Source organism: Myotis nattereri (assembly GCF_964212035.1).
Source record: "Myotis nattereri genome assembly, chromosome: 6".
Classification (NCBI taxonomy): domain Eukaryota; kingdom Metazoa; phylum Chordata; class Mammalia; order Chiroptera; family Vespertilionidae; genus Myotis; species Myotis nattereri.
The window spans coordinates 15,859,808-15,880,987 of record NC_138081.1 but is presented as its reverse complement, the minus strand read 5'-3'; the positions used below and the strand labels follow the sequence as shown (position 1 = coordinate 15,880,987).

Here is a 21,180-nt window from a genome sequence, read left to right as displayed (position 1 = left end):
GGCGCACTGTTCAGAGCCCGTTTCGGGCATAAAGGACTTCTTTTCCCAGTTACTGAGAGCACTATCGGCAGAAAGCTCCGAGCTGCCAACCCCTGTGGACACTGAAAACGGGGCGATCTGCCTGCGTCCATTGGCTGAATGTCACGGGGATATAAAAAGGTGGCTCTCTTGCCCAGCCGGCGTGGCTCAGTGGTCGAGCATCAATCTATGAACCAGGAGGTCCCAGTCAGGGCACGTGCCCAGGTTGTGGGCTCCCTCGCCATTAGGGAGCATGCAGGAGGCAGCTGGTCAATGATTCTCTCTCATCATTGATGTTTCTATCTCTCTCTCCCTCTCCCTTCCTCTTTGAAATCAATGAAAATATTTTTTTAGGTGGCTCTTTTGTCCCCACTTGAGACAACCCCAAAGAATCATCCCAACTTCAGAACTCACTGCAGGAGGCAGGGAAATGCCACTGGGACCCCACTGCAGCTGGGCCCTTCCCTTCTCTCCCTTCCCTTCCCTTGCCTTCCCTCTGGCAGACGTCGGTCCTAAGAGCGAGCACTCCCTGCAACACCCACCATCTGCGCACCTCTGTCTCAGAGCCCACTTCTCAGGAACCCTAACTGCATCCTACTTCCAGGCCAGGGTGCTCCCCATTGCTCTGAGAGGCCTTGCACCTCACTTAGGGAAATGAACTTACACCAAGGAGGGCAACAAATAAACAGCCCCCTGGGAACATGGAAGATGGAAAGGATGTGGCCCCTGACCATGGCAGAAGCTAGAAGAGAAAGCAAATCCACGAGAGCAAGATGGCGACCGTCATGGACGCTTTGGGGTGGGTCTGCCAGGGAGCAGATCGTCAAATGTGAGGGCTTTGGCACCGTAATGTCTACCTGAGGATAAGCGGGAGGTTCGTTGACAACAGGACCATCAGACCTGAAATGGCACATTTTCTCCCTCTTACGGCCACATTAACAGATGTGCACTGTTGGAATAGGGGTGCCAATGCCCAAATATATCCTATGTTGGTCACAAAACTTCTGGGGCATGGGGCCAGCTGCCCACCAGGGCAGGAACTTAGGAGACAAAAACAGAAGGTAAGGATGATTGGACCAAAACAGACCTGGGTGCCCATGTTGTCTTCCAATAACCTAAATGCCACAGTTCAGAAGAGGGTTAGAAGGTAGAGCAAGGGCCAGCATGTAGAAGTCACAGAGGGGCAGGTTTGGGCTACCCAAGAATGGGGCAGGTCACCTTGCATAGCAGTGTGTCCCCCATCTTCAGGGAAATGCACAAATGTCCCCTCAAAGCATCTCATGAATCATGGCACAAGCTGCTAATGGCCCCACATCCATTGTCCCCGTCACCCTAGTGTGTAATAAGTAGCACCTCTGATCTTCAGCTTTGCACATGACTGTCCAGAATGAAGGCATTTCCCAGGAGCCCTTACAGCGAGGCATAGCTATATAACTAAGTCCTGGCAATATAAGGGATATACGTTAAAGTACATACAACTTCCAGGAGGCGTCCTTAACAGATGACCGCTTAAGCCAGTGTTTCTCAACCTGTGGTTCGCGACCCCTTTGGCGGTCGAACGACCCTTTCACAAGGGTCGCCTAAGACCATCCTGCATATCAGATATTTACATTATGATTCATAGCAGTAGCAACATTACAGTTATGAAGTAGCAACGAAAATAATTTTATGGTTGGGGGTCACAACATGAGGAACTGCATTAAAGGGTTGCAGCATTAGGAAGGTTGAGAACCACTGGTTTAGGCCATCCTTCGTTTATTTCTCCTCCCTGGATTATCTGAGCAGAATGGCTGGAGCTCAAGCTGACATCTAGGACTAGGTACAGTGTTTCTCAACCTGTGGGTCGCGACCCCTTTGGCGGTCGATTGACCCTTTCACAGGGGTTGCCTAAGACCATCCTGCATATCAGATATTTACATGACGATTCATAACAGTAGCAACATTACAGTTATGAAGTAGCAACGAAAATAATTTTATGGTTGGGTCACAACATGAGGAATGGTATTTAAAGGGCCAGAAGGTTGAGAACCACTGGTCTAGGAGGTGGCAGAGCAAAACGCTGGAAGGAGCCTGGGTCTCTAACTGCCTCCAGAGTCCCTTGCCATCTTATTTACATCACTGCTTTTGGGGGGTTCCTGTCCTGCGCAGCTGACCCGACTCCTAGCTGACACAGGGTATGACCATTTTTGTTCATTTTTCTGCCCAGCACTTTCCCCTTTTCTTGAAACAGCACTTCCCTTCTTTGGGGAAACTCCTCTGCCTTTCCTGGAACTTCTCTCTGTCACTCCCCGGGGGCCTGCTCATCTTAGTATCGCTATCCTTGTCTCAAAGCTGGGACCGCTGGCAGCCTCATGGAGAGAGAACGCACCGAGTGAATACAGCCAAACGCCAGAGGGAAACAGAACGAGAGGAGAGGAAGAGCCTCCTGTTTCCTGAGTCTCTGGCTCCAGTTGCCCCGAGGCCCCCCAGAACCCTGCGCATCCTAGGTTAGATCTAAGAGATGGCAAGTGTCCTTCTGCAAGCTGGGTGGCCGTCACCACTCAGAGAGTCCTGGCAAATGTGACCAGCATGCAGTCCTGTTCTACACAGCCAGGGGCAGGAGCAGAATAGCAGCAAGTGGCAGGAAGGAGAGAGAGAATGTGCAGAAATGTCAGATGGAGGAGGTTCAGACAAAGGAGAAGGGGGCCAGACCCTGGAAGGAGGGAGGACACCCCTGAAGAACACGGTGGGAGCAACGGAGGGGAGAAAGGTAATCATGGGGTAGGTTTTGAGAATGTGTGTGTGAAAAGGAGAGACAAGTGGGAAAGGTGAGGGATGCCACAGCATGGAAGGCTGTGGCGTTAGGACTTCAGTCTTCTCGGTCAGCAGCCTCTGACTTTAGTCCATTAGGAGTTCCTTCAGAAGGCAGAGTCAGAGGCCAGCTCTGGGAGATGAGATGCCATTGAGCAGGAAAGCGACCAGGGGCTTGGAAAAATTAGAGACAGCAGAGTAGCTTGGAGATGGAGAGACTGAAGGCAATGGGGAAGTTGGCATAGTGGAAGACGGTGGTCACTGAAATGGTAAGGAAGGGAAGGAAGTCATGAGGTTACTTGGAAATCTGTGACATTTATGAATGAATGTTAGGTCTGACCAAATAATTGATTTGATTCCCCCTCCCCTGGGAACTGACCTTTAGACCATTTCACAACCGACATTCCCTGTAGCTTGGACCACATTCCACTAGCTAAGACCATTCCCTCCGGACCTTCCCAGGATCTGGACCTCCCAGAGAATCCTCCGCCCAGGAAAAGCCCTTCTAGAGTCCTTCAAAACCTCTGCCTCCCAGTCCCTGGGGGCTGGCACCATTTGGGGGCTCAGCCCATCTGGTATCCAGATGACCTAATAAATTTATACCCCCTTACCAGTTTTTGCCTCGTGGGTACCTCCTTCGGTGACCCTAACAATGACACCTTGGCAATTAGATGCAGGAGGGGCAGCCAATGGCGCCCCTGAGTAACAGAAAGAGAGGGGTTGTATTGATGACTTTTATCAGGAAGGTGGTGGTCTTACTTAGACATGGTGCATATTTAAGCTCCTTCGGGAGAACCTCATAGAAATTTCTGTAGACCGTCAGAGATTGGAGCTCAGACAAGTGTTGCTATGGATTTGGGATTGAATGGCTAGAAGGGGAGAGCAGAAGTGGGGGAGGATGCTGAAGACCGACCTCCATCATTCGGGGAGTGATTATGGAATCAGAATTCTAGAACCAGACAGGACCCCTCACAGGTGAAGAAACGCAGACCCGGAAAGCTCTCTGCCTTCAGGTGCCTGCTGGGTAGAGCGGAGCTGGCCTTCAGCCTGCAGTGCTCTCCTTTTGTTCTGTCTGTGTCCCCCTGTGCGTACTGGGGACAGCATCTGCCTAGGCTGCCATTTGGTACCCAGTAGCAGAAATGTGCCGACAGTTCAAAAGTGCTCTAAATGGTTAAAATCTCCTCCTGATGCAAGAACTGAATTCAGGCACCGGGAGAAATAAATGTGACGAGTTCCTCAGCCTGACGCGGACATGGAGACCCTTTCAGAAAGGGCATCCGGCCCCGGCTGCAGGGCTCGCTTAGTTTGGAGGAAACTGAGTTGAGCAGTTCTCACTGGCTCCAGCCACAGGCTGCAGCTGGGGGTGAGGCGAATGCCAGCCAAGCGCTGGGGGTCCCGACCGGGGTGCACTCACTTGGAGAGGGGCCTGGCGAAGCCCAGGGAATGCACACGATGGGCCCTACAGGCTTTCTCCCCTCCAGCAGTTTCGTTTGCGGCCTCTTTCCTCTGGCTGCAGTTTCCGGAAAGGTTTTAGGTTCTGAAGGTCCCTGAAACTGCCTCTCATCAATTTCACCCATTTTTTGTATTCCCTACCCGCTTCCCAACAACATGGTCCCTCACGATCCAGTATAGAAATGAGTCGGTTTTGTTTTACAATTAATCTGTTATATGGGTCATACAGTCTTGATGTACTTCTTCTGCATGTGTTTTCTTTTACTACTTAAAAATGTTTCTTTTTAAACAGGGCAGGGATGGGGAGTGGGTGGGAGAAAACAAAGACATCCCTGAGCCATCAGCTAGCTTACAAAATGCTTCTCTGTCAGACAAGAGCTCTTGCCCCGGGAGAGCTTCCCCACACACGCCCCTTACACATAATCATTTGTTTACAAAAGGCGCATAGTAGCTGCTCAATGGATACCGGCAGGTGAGATGAATCAATGAACAAAGGCGGGGATAAGATGAATAGCTTGGACAGAATTACAGCCCTTAGTGAGGAAAAGAAGCAACTCGGAAAAATCGATGAAAAGCACGGAATGAGCAAGGCCTGCAGACACACCACGATTGTTCCAGGCCCATTGCTCAAACAGGGCACACCTGCCGAGAGGCCCCCCGCGGAGCAGGGGTTCGTCGTCCAAGGCCTCCTCACCCACCCCCATTCAGACCTGTCTGGAAGCAGCAGCCCAAACAGGCAGAAACTGCCCTTTTTTAAAGGTCATGGGAAACCAAGGTGAGCAACCAGGAAGCCCAAAACAAGCAGTTCTGGTCATCCCCACAACACCGCCTTCTCTCCCCATTGAGGTCCTGTCTCTTCCTCATCTGCACAAAGCCAGTTGGGGAGGAGGGGCAGAGGCTGAAAATGAAACCAGACTCTTGTTGGGAGGCTCGCAGCCTCAGCTCCCGGCCCAGTCAGGGCCGGCCACATGTTGTTATGGTTTCTCCCGCCAGCTGGGAATCAGCAGGGGGTGCGTAAGGAAACCACATTAATTAGGAGAAAGCAACCCTGACAGTCACTCACTCCACCAGTCCTTTCTCCTGGTTTCTCTTGCTGCTCCCTCCCATCGTGGTCTCTACCAGATCAGCTCTCTCCACCTTCCCGCGCCTTTCCCTTGCTGCTGCTCATTCATGGTGAACATCTGTGTGGCTCTTGGCTCTGACCCGCTCTTCCTAGGCGAGGTGGGAGGAAGGCTGGAAGAGCACATTCATCCACAGCTGGGACCAAAACTTCCTCAGCCCCGAAGCCATAGACAGGCTGACCCGCCCATGGCCTCCTAACTCTTGCCTTCCCTCTAGCCTGAGCAGGCTGTCCTGTTGGCCGGAAGTGGGTTGTGGGCTTGATCCCCAGTGTGGGTGTGCAGGAGGCAGCCAATCAATGATTCTCTCTCATCATTGATGTTTCTGTCTCTCTCCCCCTCTTCTTTCCTCTCTCTCTAAAAATCAATAAACACATTTTTTTTAAAAAAAAAAAAAAAAAAAAAGGAAGCAATTCACTAGACCAGATCATTTCTGCTGGGAGTTTTAAGTTTGTCTTGGCAAAATAAACATTTCTGGATTTTTTCTTGTGAACGTTACCCTGAATATCTTCACTTGGGCAGGTTGCTTGAAACTTGTGTTACTTCCCAATTTAAGAATAGGGTCCAGGCCCAGCTGTCGTGACTCAGTGGTTGATCGTCGACCTATGAACCCGGAGGTCACAGTTTGTTTGCCGGTCAGGCCACATGCCCAGGTTGTGGCTGGATCCCCAGTACAGGGTGTTCAGGAGGCAGCCCATCAATGATTCTCTCTCATCACTGATGTTTCTATCTCCCTCTCCCTTTCTCTCTGAAATCAATAAAAATATAAGAAGAAGAAAGAAGGAGAAGGAGAAGGAGAAGGAGAAGGAGAAGGAGAAGGAGGAAGAGGAGGAGGAGGAGGAGGAGGAGGAGGAGGAGGAGGAGGAGGAGGAGAAGGAGAAGGAGAAGGAGAAGGAGAAGGAGAAGGAGAGGGAGAAGGAGAAGAAGGAGGAGGAGAAGGAGAAGGAGAAGGAGGTCCAGGGGTAGAGGAAAAAAGGAAATGTGTGGAAACAAGGGGATGTGGAAATGTGTGGAAACCTCAGGAGATGGGGTAGAAAGAAGATTTCGTCAGGATAAGAAGTGCTCATCAGCCTCCCTTCTCTCATAGATGTGTATACAGTGTCATTGCTGCTCTTCACGTTCCAGAATCAATATTGGAACTGGAAATAATTCTTCACATGCAGGAGAGTGACTCTGCCAACAGCCCCAGAAACTCTGGCTCTTGAAAGCCCTTCGCCCTGGCCAGGGAGCTCCATTGATCAGAGCATCGTCCCCATACACCAAGGTTGTGGACTTGATCCCGTCAGGGCACATACAAGAATCAACCAAGGAATGCATAATATATAAGTGGAACAACAAATCATGTTCTCTCTCTCTCTCTCTCTCTCTCTCTCTCTCTCTCTCATAAATAAATAATTTTTTTCAATTGGGTGGCAGCTACCATTTGCAGCCTGCAGAAAAGAGCCCTCACTCCCTTTTATTCTACAGCAGTTATATTTTTCAAAAATGTACAACATACACAACTGGAGAGAAGGGTATGAGACTCAATGATGAAATAGAAGATACTATTTTTGGAATAGAAAGATAGATCTTAGAAAATACATTCAAATTAAAGGAAATCTAAATGCCTAGCATTTGGGGATTGGTTGAGTAAGTTATGGAACTTCCAGACCATGAAATAGTAGACAGCCATTAAAAATGGTGCTAAAGGGCCAATGGAACCAAATAGAAACTCCAGAAACAGGTCCACACCAGATAAAAAGCAATGGGGGGAAGTATATTTTTTAATATATTTTTATTGATTTCAGAGACAAAAGAAAAGGGAGAGAGAGATAGAAACATCAATAATGAGAGAGAATCATTGATTGGCTGCCTCCTGCATGCCCCACACTGGGGATTGAGAGCACAACTGGGGCATGTGCCCTGACTGGGAATTGAACCGTGACCTCCTGGTTCATAGGTTGATGCTCGGCCACTGAACCATACCAGCCAGGCAGAAAGTATAAACCTATGTAATAAAAGGCTAATATGCAAAGTGTCCCTTCAACCGGGAGTTTGATGGGGAGTTGGACCAGGGGGCGGGGCCAGCCAGCCAACCACTCACAGCCCCTCCCCCCCACCGGCCCCACCCCCAATCATTCCCCACCACCCCGATCGGGGGCAAGCCAACTGGCCCCCACCGTCCTCGAATTCATGCACTGGACCTCTAGTATTTTTAATAAATGATGCTGTGCCAGTCAGATATCTCTAAAGAAAATAAAAGAATCTTAATCCCAATCTCAGGCCACATAATAAAACAATTCTAGATGAGTTTAGATCAGCCGTGGGCAAACTACGGCCCGCGGGCCGGATCCGGCCCATTTGAAATGAATAAAACTATTGAAAAAAAAGACCGTACCCTTTTATGTAATGATGTTTACTTTGAATTTATATTAGTTCACACAAACACTCCATCCATGCTTTTGTTCCTGCCCTCCGGTCCAGTTTAAGAACCCATTGTGGCCCTCGAGTCAAAAAGTTTGCCCACCCCTGGTTTAGATCTAATATGAGAGGTAAAACAATAAAGTCTTTGGAAGAAAACAGAAGAACATCTTCATGAGCTTGAAGGAGAAAAATATTTAAATAAAAATCCAAAAATGCCAACCATAAAGGAGAAAACCTTATAAATTGCACTATATCAAAATTTAAAATACTGCTTATCAAAAAAATATACTACAGATGAATGAAAAGGCTATCCCCAGAGAGGGAGACAACATTTGCAGCACAGATATCCAACAAAGGACAAGTATCCAGAATATATAAAGAACTCTACAAATCAATAAGAGAAAGACAGGCAACCCAATGTAAAATGGGCCAAAGACTTGAACAAACATTTTAAAATGAGGATATCTAATGGCTCATAAACTGATTCACATCTATTAGCCATAAGAGAAACATAAATTAAATACACAATGAGAGCCTATACACATTCACCAGAATGATCAAGATAAAAAGTACAAAAAATATCATAATACAAAAAATATTGATAAGGATGTAGAGCAACTGGAACTCTCCTATACAGATGGTACCAGGATAAACTGGTGCAGTTGCTGTGGAAAACAGTTTGGCAGGATCTACTAAAGCTGAGTATATATGTACACTATCACCCAATAGTTACACTCCTGGATATATTGCTGAGAGAAGTTTGTTAGGTCTGATCGAATAATTGAATCGATACCCCTCCCTTAGAAACTGACCTTTAGACCACTTCACAACCGACATTCCCTTTTGCTAAGACCACATTCCACTTGCTAAGACCATTTCACCTCCGGACCTTCCCAGGATCCAGACCCACCCAGAGAATTCTCCACCCAGAAAAGGCCCGCCTAGAGTCCTTTAAAACCTCTGATTCCCTGTCCTGAGATGCTGGCACCATTTTGAGGCTCAGCCCATCTGGTATCCAAATGACCTAATAACTTTATACTCCCTTACCACTTTGGCCTCATGTGTTCCTCCTTCGGTGACCCTAACATTCGGTGCTGAAACCCAGGAGGATTCCATGGGGAAGAGGAGCCATTGCCTTGGCTTCAGTCACCCCAAGTTTGCTACTTGGAGAGCAGTAGGCAGTGGCAGCTCGTCCTGGGCTTACCTCCGAATCCTACTTGGGTGACATGATTGCTGGCATCCAAAGGCCCATCCGAACCAGCCTTACTAGTTCCTGGTTGGTCTTTTCAAATAATTTTGTCTTAGCAACATCCTTGGGATTGGTTTTTATGCTTCACTACCTTGTGATTGGTTATCTGCAAGCTGCCTGCCTTGGCAATATTCATACATTGTAAAGTTCATGTCTCCCACACGTGTGCTTCCTTCCCCTCCCAGTTGGGTTGTCCTAGTAATTTCACCCAATTGGGTTCCCTGATTCTATTAGCTCCACCCCCATAGTCCCACCCCTATTACCTAGCTTTGGTCTCCTCAATACTATATACTTCCTTATTAAGCAAGTACATCAAACTTGTGAAATGTAGCACAAAGGCCATCTCCATTAGCTTATGTTTATTGTGCACTTATGTTTTATCTCACCTAATCTTCACAACCACCCTAGAAAATAGGTTCTACGTTCACTTAACAAATATATATTTGTTAATATAAGAAACATTCAAACCAACCGACTGGTGTGGCTCAGTGGTTGAGCATTGACCTATGAACCAGGAGGTCATGGTTCAATTCCCAGTCAGGGCACGTGTCCAGGTTGCAGGCTCGATCCCCAGTGGGGGAATGCAGGAGGTAGCCAGTCAGTGATTCTCTTTCATCATTGACGTGTCTATCTCTTGCTCCCTCTCCCTTCTTCTCTGAAATCAATAAAAATGTTAAAAATAAATAAAATAAACATTCAAACCTGTAAAGAATTTTTTGTGAGTTTATTTGAGCCAAACTGTTCACAATTGCCAGGAAGCAGAATCTCAACGAAATAAGATAATGCTCTGGAGAATGGCAGTTTTCCACCTTGTTTTATAAATTAAAATCAGAGGAGGAGACGTAAGTGGATTACATGAAATCCATTGATGATATATTAGGGAGACGGGAGAAAGCAAAGCTGGGGGGTGGGGGGGGGGGGCGTGATCCTCTGGGATTGGATAAAAAATGATAGGCACATGCTTCTTTTACATAGGTGGGTACAGGATAGTTAACAGTCAACAATTAACAGATAACAATGAGGGAATTTGTGGTCCCTGCTCTGGTGCATTAGTTGTGCCCTGAGGGGTCCAGAAAAGAGGAAGTTACAAAGGTATGTTATCTTAGATGCAAAAAGGCAATAGGCTCAGTTAAGATCAAAGTTGATCTTCGTCAGAAAAGATACCAGCATAGGACATGGCTACTATAAACTGCTTTTTAATTTAAAAAGTTTTCATTTTAGACCATCCTTTGTGGTTACTCTAAGTCCCTGGGTTTGCAAGGCCACTACGCAGGCCTTCCCTGAGTTAGTCAGGTTAGAATGCGGCCCCATTTTGTCCACATATTGCACTCATTATGTGCCAGGCGCCGTGCTATGTGCTGGAGATCTGCAATAAACCATGTCCTTGCCTTCACGGAGCACACAGTCTCATGGGGGAACATAGACCACACAAGCAAATGCAAAACTGCAGTTATGCCACGTACTAAGATGGAGCGGTATCTGGTGCTGAGAAACGGTAACAGGGAGGTTTTCAAGGAAGACCCCACTGTGGAAGGGAAGTGTGAGCTGCGTTCTGAAACATAAGTAGGAGTTTGCCAGGTAGGCAAAGAGCAGATGGAGGAAAACAGCTGTGCAAAGGCCTTGGCCAAAGATGCGAATGGAAGCTGGGGTGGGGGAGGGGAACATTAATTCTATCCTAGGTTTGCCTGATAGCTGCTGCTCCACAACCAGAGCTCCTAACCATCTCAGCTCTCCCGTACAGGCCTGGCTCCAGCCACAAGAAGCTGAAAATCCACATCTGACTTGCAGAGAAGGAAAAGCTTTCGGGATGCAGGAGCAGTGCGTGTGACTGCAGCGAGGAAGCGAGCAGCCCTCCCCCATTCCTCGGACGGAAGCACAGCCTGGACTGAAGCACAGAGGCCTCTGCCCTTGGCCAGGAGCTAGAAAGGTGAGCGGAAAGGAAGTGACGGGGGTAACAGAGCGAGAAGCCCACCACCTGCACCGCTCCCGCCCTCCACGGCGGCTGCGCGTGCGCCGTTCCGGAAGCGGAAGTGCCCAAGAGGTCATCGTGGGTCTTCAAGATGGCGGCCCTCAGTGCCCTGGTGTCCGGTTGTGGGAGGCTGTTCCGAGGGCTTCTGGCAGGCCCTGCCGCGACCCGCTGGGCTCGGCCTCCGGATCGCGGGTTCAGGGAAGGTGAGTCCCGGTTCCCGGTGACTTCCCGGAGCGGAAGAGGAGCGCGGCGGGGGCTGCTTCCTCCGGCCGCCGCCCCCTCCTCCCCTTCGCGCGGTTCCCCGACGGCGGAGATGCTGACGCGCCCAGGGCGCCAGAAAGCCCCTTCCAGCCCCGGGTGCTGTGATCTAAGACTTCCCACCCCTGGCGAGCGTCCTCACGGGCAGGGCCAGGGGCGGGTGGGGAGGGCGGGGAGCGAGACCTGCCTGTCCCGGGGTTGAGGGAAGTTTCCGGTAGGGTCTACATGTAAGTCTCCCTTCCTAGTCTCCGGACGCCGCCGCTCCATTAAAGTGCCCGTGGGTCGTGCGGAAGGGACATCTGGAGACCTTCCCGAGCGTCTCCCCTCCCAGTTTCTCCCCTGAAAGTGCTGTGATCGGATGGCGGCTTTGTCTGCCCGGCCGCTCGTCTCCCGAGAGGAAAGGCTATGGGACAGCTGGAACAGAGGCACATGCCGAATGCTATTACGGCTTTTCACTACTCTTACATCTGGAAGGACCTAGGGCAGTGGTTCTCAACCCGAGTAACAAAGAAACAGAATTTCCGGAGGTCGAGGCCCAGAAATCAGGGTTTTAAAAAGATTCCCAGGTGATTCTAATGTGCAGCCAAGGTTGAGAACCACTGGCTTATGGGGAAACATGTATTCTAGCCAAGTGCTTTACTTCAGGCTGTCCAGGGATTCTGGAGGGGGGGAAAAAAAAATACAGCCCTTTTCCTGAGAAGTTAGGTTCTCAGGAGATGAGATGTGCACGCTGCGGTAAAGGGCGGGGAGATTCGGCTGCTGGAAACAGCAACCCCAATGGGAAGTTTTCGTGAAGGATGTCTTGAATGGGCTTATAAAAGGATGGGGTCTGGCGGAGAGTGAACAAGGTCTTTCAAGACATAGCCTTCCTTTGTGCCCTGCTGGAAGCAGGAAAGGATGAGCGGTGCGGGCTTTAAGATGCTGGCACAGTACTGACCCGCACATCCTTTAACCAAAACCGAGACATACCCGGAGGAAAAGAGTGGTCATTGTTTTCAGAGGGGACAGGAAAGTTCAAAAAGAGCCTAAGGAAGAGGCTGTTGGATGTGTTTCGGGAGAGATCTCTTTTTTTAGCTTTCAAACAGCAATTTCAATAGAATGGGAAATCAAAGAGATGATTCAGGAAGAAAGGGAAATAGCAGGTATGTGTGAAAAACTTAGCTCAGAAGGGAAGATGGAACATGTGCTAGAAAGAACAGCAGAATCCCGAGACTGCCCGGTTAACATTAGGCAAACTAATCCATTAATAAAGAGAGACACCAAAGAGACCATGCTGCTAATAAAAGGACTTGGAAAGGTGTTGCACCTTATTCCCACGCTGAAAACCCAGCATTTACCCATAACATTTTTGAGGGTGTCTACCAAGTGTCAAACATTAATGGCTGCAACTTACATATCCTTTATGAAATTCAAAGTTGAAAACAGTGCTTTGCTATGTTCCCAGAGGATAACCAAGAGCAATCGTTTTGGTTTGTTTTTTTACAAAGGAATATTTTAGATTCAGTTTTTTCTGTTGGAAAGTTTGTGAAATGATGGACTGACTGTATAATCAGGTGGGTATTTGAAGTTCTCCTCTCCATAAATACTTGGGTTGGTTGTTCTTCTTTGTTACTCACTGTCAGACCTAAAAGCTAAATTGAATTGATGTCGTCTTAAACAAAGAAGAACCAACCACCTGTTTCCAAAGCCTTTATTTTTTTTTAATCTTTTATTTATTGATTTGAGAGAGAGAAACATCGATTTGTTGTTCCACTCATTTATGCATTCATTGGTTGATTACTGTATGTGCCCTGACCGGAAATCATATCCGCAACCTTGGTGTATCGAAACAAATCCAATGGCCTCTAACCAGCTGAGCTACCCAGCCAGGGCTCCAAAGCATTTCAATGAAAAAAGCTTTCCTTGATATTCTATCCCCTATGTATAAAGTATAAAATATTACACATATACCTAATTTTGTCTGGTCCCAGCTGGTATATATGACACCTAAATAATATTGTACACTTAGAATCTAAAGTTGTGGAGAGGAAGCTGAACGTCTTGCTGGAAATATTCAAGCATCCTCCTTTTCAAAGTATCAGATAATACTATTTTAGTCCGAGTTCATGGGTACTCAGTGCCAGGACTCCTGCCTGTAAAGACTTGCTAAGTCTAAAGCGGTGGTTCTCAATTGCGGGTAGTTATGTTCCCCAAGGAACTTTTGGCAACGTCTAGAGACATTTTTACTTGTCACAACTGATATTCCTGGCATCTGGTGCGTAGAGTCCAGGAATGCTGCTGTAATCCTACAGTGCACATGACGGCTTCCCACAAAAAGAACTACCTGGCATAAGATGTGAGTCATGCTGCTGTTGAGAAAACCTGGTCTAAAGTTTGACCAGAGGGACACACAAAGCCAAAAAATAGGCCCTAACTGGATTGGCTCAGTGGCTGGAGTGCTGGCCCTGGGACTGAAGGGTCCCAGGTTCGGTTCCAGGTTCAATTGCAGGATCCCTGGCCCCGGATCAGGAGGCAACCAATCCATATGTCTCTCTCACATTGATGTTTCTCTCTCTCTCCCCCTCCCTTCCACTCTCTAAAAATCATTGGAAAAATATCCTCTGGTGAGAATTAACCAAAACACATATTATTATGGAAGGAACACAGAAATGGAAATTGTGGTTTATTAAGTGCCTGATGCAAACACTGCCAGGTTTTTCACCTACGTTTGTTTAATCTTCTCAGCAATCCTTAGAGGTAGATATTACTGACATTTTTACAAATGAGGTCCAGAGGGGTTCAGTAACTGCTCAACATCACACTGCCAGTGAGTGGCGGAGTTGAGAGTAAAACCACTGCTCTTCCCTCCCCCAGTAGCATCGCCTCAGTACTCCATGGCAGGTCTCCTTGTGGGTCCCTCCCTTCCCTGAAAGCCCACATCGCTAACTTGCTGAAGACCATTTAGTGTCTTTATGGTTGGCACTGCTCTCCTTAGCAAAGATTATGTTAGACCTCATTCCTGCCTTATCACTCTTTTTTTTTTTTTAATATATTTTTATTGATTTTTTACAGAGAGGAAGGGAGAGAGATAGAGAGTTAGAAACATCGATGGGAGAGAAACATCGACCAGCCGCCTCCTGCACATCTCCCACTGGGGATGTGCCCGCAGCCCAGGTACATGCCCTTGACCGGTATCGAACCTGGGACCCCTCAGTCCGCAGGCCGACGCTCTATCCACTGAGCCAAACCGGTCTCGGCACTGCCTTATCACTCTTAAGAGCTTTTATGAAGGAAACATATTTTAAAAAAGAAAAATAAGCATGTGCTTATCTGAATTTACTAGAGGCCCGATGCATGACATTCGTGCACTGGGGGGTGTGGGGGTCCCTCAGCCCGACCTGCACCCTCTCCAATCTGGGAGCCCTCAGGGGAGCCCTCTCTAATCCAGGAGTTTCTGTCTGTCTTTGCAATCATATGAGCGAATTGTCTGAGACCCCAACTAAGTTTGGTTTGTTGCTCACAGAATAATAGAGGCATTTTTTTTTTCTTTGCTTCATTGGTGGAGATTTCCTGGGAGTTTTAGGATATCTTCCCTTTAATTTTTCCTAGACATATGATTTTACTTATGTCTCTCACCTTTGCTTTCCCTCCATCCCCACCGCAACAGTAGCTTGCTCCAGGCTCACTTTGCTCTAGTGCAGTGGTTCTCAACCTGTGGGTCACGACCCCTTTGGGGGTCAAACCCTTTCACAGGGGTCACCTAAGACTATCGGAAAACACATATATAATTACATACTGTTTTTGTGATCAATCACTACGCTTTAATTATGTTCAATTTGTAACAATGCAATTGGGGGTCACCACAACATGAGGAACTGTATTAAAGGGTCGCGGCAGGAGGAAGGTTGAGAACCACTGCTGTAGTGTCTAGGACAGTGATGGCGAACCTATGACACACGTGTCAGAGGTGACACGCGAACTCATTTTTTTGGTTGATTTTTCTTTGTTAAATGGCATTTAAATATATAAAATAAATATCAAAAATATAAGTCTGTTTTACTATGGTTGCAAAGATCAAAAAATTTCTATAGGTGACACGGCACCAGAGTTAAGTTAGGGTTTTTCAAAATGCTGACATGCCGAGCTCAAAAGGTTCACCATCACTGATCTAGGAGATCCGTCTGCCACCAGAACTACGATTTCCAGCATTCCTGGTGCTCCCCGCGCTGTGGGCTTCCGCTTCTGGTCCTGGGGCTGCCACCAAAACTACTATTCCCAGAATTCCTGGTGCTCCCCACGATCTTGGTTTTCCCTTCCTGCTCTATCTCTGTCCCATGGCCTCCCACTCTGCCAAGTCCTCCAAGGCGCCAGCTCTCCCTCTCTGCTCTCTGTCTGGTGGCTTGGGGAGCCAAGTTCCCCAAGCCACTCCACTCTCCACTGGCTCTCCTGCTCTGCTCTCCGCCCAGCGCCTGTGTATGCAAATTAACTGCCATCTTTGTCAGGTTAATTTGCATGCTTGCTCCTGATTGGCTGGTGGTTGTAGCGGAGGGATGGTCTATTTACATGTTTCTCTTTTATTATATAAGATTATAATGATCTATCAGACACCTTGATCAGAAAGTGTTGAAATGAGTAAAGGCTGAAGGGAATTTTCTTCATCTTTTCCAGTTAGCTATAGCATTTCAGACAAGGCAGCCCTATAGCCGAAAGCTTTGAGAGGAGTGAGCGAGGTGAGCTTTATAGAATTGCAGCAATAAGACTCATCCTGAAGCATAGTGCAGAGGGACATTCCCTCAGGGGTCCAAGGGAAAAGTGGGAGATGATGAGAGAATCAGAACATTTCCATGGTGGAATGAAAGATGAACAGAAGAGAGTGGTGCTTGAGAGAGGAGGGAGTTTGAGAAAAGTAGTTAATGACCAGAAGTGCAGACACACATCTCAAACATGCACTTTACTCCTGACCCTCTAAGACTCTCATTGCCACCTCTTAGCCATCCTGCCATCCAGTTACTCCATTCCCTCATACTGTTTGGGACTCGGTTTCCATGGACCTTTCCAAGAAGGACCTTGGTCTCTGGCACTTTCTGTAGCAGCGCCTCCACCCCTCGTCATTCATCTGTCCTCACTTCCTCCTTTACTTAAACAGTTGGGCTGTTCACTGTCTGTGTTTATGTGGCCATCAAGGTCTTTCTGTGCTCACTGCAGTCTCACCGCAATGCTGTTTGCTCTGGACTGTTACAATTCAGTTATCTTGGACTCCGTCCTAGACGAGTATTTACTGAAGCACTCAAAGGACCTCTTTACGAGGCATGGACTTTATTATAGTGAAGTTCCCATACTTGGTTTAGTTCCCTTTTCTCCCCTAGGGCAAAGACTGTCTTCCTAGTCTGTTGTAACTCCACAAGAGGTGGAGCTGGCTGTACCTCCACGGGTGCTCAGCAAATGTGTTGCCTCCTGTGGAACAGATTATTTGATTTGTATGAGAAGTGCCTGTCTTTGAAGGCTTTGGCCCTTGATTCTAGTTTAGAAAACAGCTTCATTTCTTTCCTGAGTTTACTTGATATAACCATTTCTCAGAACACGATGGTGATTCCATCATTTTCTAAACAAGTTTTCTGTTAGTGCCTGAATCTCTTAGTCCAGCTTTTCTTAGCCACCCCCACTTCTCTTAAATGGAGAGGCGGCCAGGGACAAAATGGATCTCAGGTTTTGTTTGGTTTTGACATGTTTTTGTATGCACACTGAAAATCAATACTATTTTGATTCCTATCTCCTGTTTTGAGAGGCTTAAAATCTATCAGAGCCTCTTCAGGCTCCAGCCAGGCCTTCTGCCCTAGCACTGAGACACTGCACTGATTAATCTCAATCTCATGTGAATTCTCAGGTCATTCCTTCTGGTTTCACAAATTATCTCTATTAGATAAGCATCTGCCTAATGTTTTACCCACTGGCTTATAGTAAGATGATTCACTGGCTCAGAGTTGCTGTGTGGGGAGCTTGTGAAGTGGAGCTTGCCATGGTCTTTGATCTCTTTTCCAGGGGCCAGTGGGATGACTTCAGGGTTTGGTTCTTTGCCGGGGAGTGATGTGTGTTTTGTTAGACTTGTTTACCTCATGATTAGGACTCAAGTGCCTCCATGGAGAAGGGAACCACATGTTTATCTGTTTCAGGGCATTGTTCTAGTGCTGACTCAAGTGGTATCAGAATGGTTCTCCTTTTGTTTCTGATCTTAATTCTTAAAAATTTTCCTCCTACCTATTGTTGCTCTAAGTTGGTCACCCTCCATCCTACTTAGTTTTTTACAAATGTGCAATGTTTCTGGGGTGCCTAGAAGCCCTACTGGGCTGGAGCTGTGCCCTTCTTCTGCGCCCCCATGTTTATAGGTTGACACATTACAGTGACGGTCCCTTTGCAACTGTGCTGGCCTCCAGACTGCGCACCAGGTTGAGTCTCACCCACATCCCGTTTAGGCTGGTCTCTGTTCTGAACAAGTTGATCCGTGTGTGGGGTGACGCATTTCCTTTTACAGGGAGAAACCTAGTTTGTCTTTGTGAATTGATTGGTAACTACAATGTTTGGGAGAAAGCCTCGGGGCCTTTCTTCCATTGTTACAACTTTGTGTGTCTGGAGTTGGAAATGGAAGGACACTCTCAGATTGGTTATTTAGAAGTAATGAGTCTTTATGAATAGCCGTGCCCAGAAACAAATGGGAAGCAATTCCAGGCAGTCTGTGTCCAATTAGGTGTCAGTCACAGAGCTCAGCGATCACAGATGCTGCTGTGGGACTCTAGTTGGGTTAGAATTGCCTCATTTTTTCCCTTAGACATATTCTTTCTCTTTTATTGTTTATTGCAAAAACGGGACACATTTATTTTAGAAACTTTAGAAAATACAGATAGGCATAAAGAAGAAACTAAAATCACCTACTACCAGCACTGAGAGAAAATCAATATTACTATTTGTATATTTAGCTTCAGGGGTCTGTGAGCCTATTAAAATTCATGTTTAATTGTATGTGTGCTAAGGAGAGATCCATAACTTTGACTAGATTGTCAAAGTTAAGAACCTTAGGCTCTTTTTAATCTGTAATCTTGCCTTGGCTAGAACTGAGTAAAACTAATTGTGGTGGCCACGCTGCTGTTAACATGTGATTTTAGTATGTGTGGAGACAGTTTGCAGTTATGTGGGCCCAAGTTTCCTATTACAGTAATTAGCAGTCAGAAGGGACCATGACGAATATTTTGCTCCCTGAGAGCTAGTACACATTAATTGAGCATCTGTGTGGAACTGTGTGCCAGTTCCTATGCTAACAGCTATGGCTCTCTCTTTCTAAAGAAATGGGAGAACAAGCAAAGATCTCCAAGAACTTTCTATTTGATTATATTTGCCAAATGTGGGCCTTTAGCTTGGTTCTTCCTTTGCATATTGTTGAAGTTGTCATTCAGCATCTTAGTCAGAAATATGTACAGCCTGACAGGTGTGTGTGACTTACTGTCTTTCCCTCAGGTTCTCTGTTGACTGCCAGACCTAGAGGCAAAGAGCTGTGGGAGTCCCTTTCAGTTTGGAATTGCAGTATCTGCAGGCCCCTAATGCCCACCTCTTTTTTTATTATTGACTAGGGGCCCAGTGCACGAATCCATGCACCTTGACAGGAACTGTGGGCCACGAGGCTGCAGTGGGCACAGGGGCGGGCTGGACCCATCCTCCACACACACACCCCCACCCCCCGGCCCGTGCCATCGCAGCCCTGCTCCCACTACCACTGCTCCCATGTGCTGACAGAGCCAGCTCTGCATGCATCCGCTGATGGCGTGGAGCGACTGGGGCCGGAGCCAGCAGCAGGTGCAGGGGGGGCTGGCACCATTAGTAGGTGTGAGCAGTGGCTGCTGCCCTGATCACCCCTCAGGAGTAGGGGGAGGTGGAGAAGCCCTCAGGGACGATCGGGGCCAGCAGCCACCACTCACACTCGCTGATGGCACCAAGCAATAAGGACCAGCACCAGGCGCCAGCAGCGGGTATGAGCTGCGGCTCTGGCGCTGGCTGCGGATGCGAACAGGGCCGGTGCCAGCAGCGGGTGTGAGCAGCAGGTATGAGCAGCGGTTGCCAGCCTTGATCGCCCCTCAGGAGCAGGGAAAGGTGGAGAAGCCCTGAGGGGCAATCAGGGCGGGCAGCCACCACTCACACCCGCTGACAGCGCCGAGCAATCAGGGCCGGCGCCAGGCGCCAGCAGCGGGTGCGAGCATTGGGCAGGACTACGGCACATGGGAGCAAAGAATTTTCAGTATCCACCAGAGGCTCGCCCCAGTGACAGCAACCGATGCGCCACCTTGGTCTGGTGCCCCCCAATCACCTGCTCCACCGTCCTGCCGCTGCCAATGCCATGTTTCTCGTTCTGCTGCCTGCTGCTGACACCTGCCATGTTGCACGCGCACCCCCTCATGGTCAGCGCACGTCATAGTGACCAGTTGTTTGGTTGTCCCACCTTTCGGTCTATTTGCATATTGGCCTTTTATTATATAGGATTTTTAGAGAGAGAGAAAAGGAGGGAGAGAGAAACATCAACATGAGAGCAAAACATCTGTTGGCTGCCTCCTCCACACCCCCTATCAAGGATTGAGTCCATAACCCCAGGTGTGTGCCCTGACTGGGAATCAACTGGCAACCGAAATGCACCTGGCAACGCCCAGCCAACTAAACCACACCAGCCAGGGCACTCCCACCTCTTTTATCACACCTCTCCAGTGGATAACAAAATGCAACCCTGCAGGAGGAGTGGAGAATAGAAGAGGATTTAACTCACACAGTTGTCCTCATAGTTTTAACACAAGGTTCCCAGAATGAACTTTTAGGAGTGAACTTGTCTCATTGCTTATCTGCCCAGGGCCATTGGAGCAGTGTTAGTTCAGTGCTGTATCTTAGATTGTAAACTAATAAGGTCAGAAATTATGTTTGTCTGATTCTCTTAGTAAAAGGACACATACAGTGGGTACTTTTGAAGGTCTTTTGCATGCTTCTGCTGCCGCCACCACCACCACCACCACACACACACACACACTCTTAGGTCATTATTGCTAGCCATAGTAGGACAGGATGTTGCCAATTTCTTTAGATAGCACCAAGATGAATCTTGGTTTAGAAAGGCAAAAACAGTGTGGAGACTCTTAATCCCAGAGAGATTATATTACTTGGGCATCTGGGCTTGCCCCCACCCAGACTCAAGGGCATAGAGCCTTGGCACTTGGAGGTGAACCCTGCAACGCTTTCTCTTCGAGGTGGGGACTGTGGGAGAGTGCAGATTGAAGGCTCTATTTTTCTGCTGTAGAATTTGAGCTATTATTTGAAACTCCCTGTTCCTTATTAAATGGTTGACCTAATTTTTCCCCTTTATCTCTGTAGTGGTGGAGATCCAAAAAGGGAAGACAACTATAGTAAGTATCATCAAGTTGGCCATTTATAACCTCTTTAACACTTGGAGCTGCCTGGCTGCTTCTTTGAGGGAGGGGAGGAGGGAGGTCCAAACTGGACTCCTAGCTCCAGGATCAGCTCCCTCTGTGACCATAAATCTCACAATCTACTATTTTTCAAGCTGTGTGGTTAATCAGGAACAGTCACTTGTACCTGGATTGAAGCATCTGTTACTTGATTAAAATAGCCATGTGGATGACAAGATCTCAGAGGTCTTTACTGATATGTTCTTTGGAGGGTGATAAATTAATTTTCCAAAGGGGAAACGAAGGCAGTGGCAGGACTAAAGAGCCAGAATAAGTTGATCCAGGGCCAGGATCCTGGATCTCCGCTCCTTTCCTTTCTGCCCAGAATGACTAAGCTACTCCTTAAGTGATGCAGTTAAAAGGTGACACTCTCTGGACCCTGGGCTACTAGCTAGCACCCTAACTTGTCTGTTGGTAAGAAAGCTGGAATGACTTGATCCACCCACTCCCCCT

General features: G+C 47.8%; 1 protein-coding gene across 1 annotated transcript in view; it reads left to right on the top strand.

Moving 5' to 3' along the window:
• Positions 1-10,702: 10,702 nt before the first annotated feature.
• MRPS18A (mitochondrial ribosomal protein S18A) overlaps positions 10,703-21,180 on the top strand; it is a 19,038-nt gene continuing 8,560 nt past the window's right edge. The window contains exons 1-2 of the mRNA XM_081094129.1: positions 10,703-11,202; positions 20,633-20,664. Of these exons, the coding sequence (XP_080950255.1) occupies positions 11,091-11,202; positions 20,633-20,664 (144 nt within the window). The 5' untranslated portion in view covers positions 10,703-11,090. The remainder of the gene's footprint in view (positions 11,203-20,632; positions 20,665-21,180) is intronic.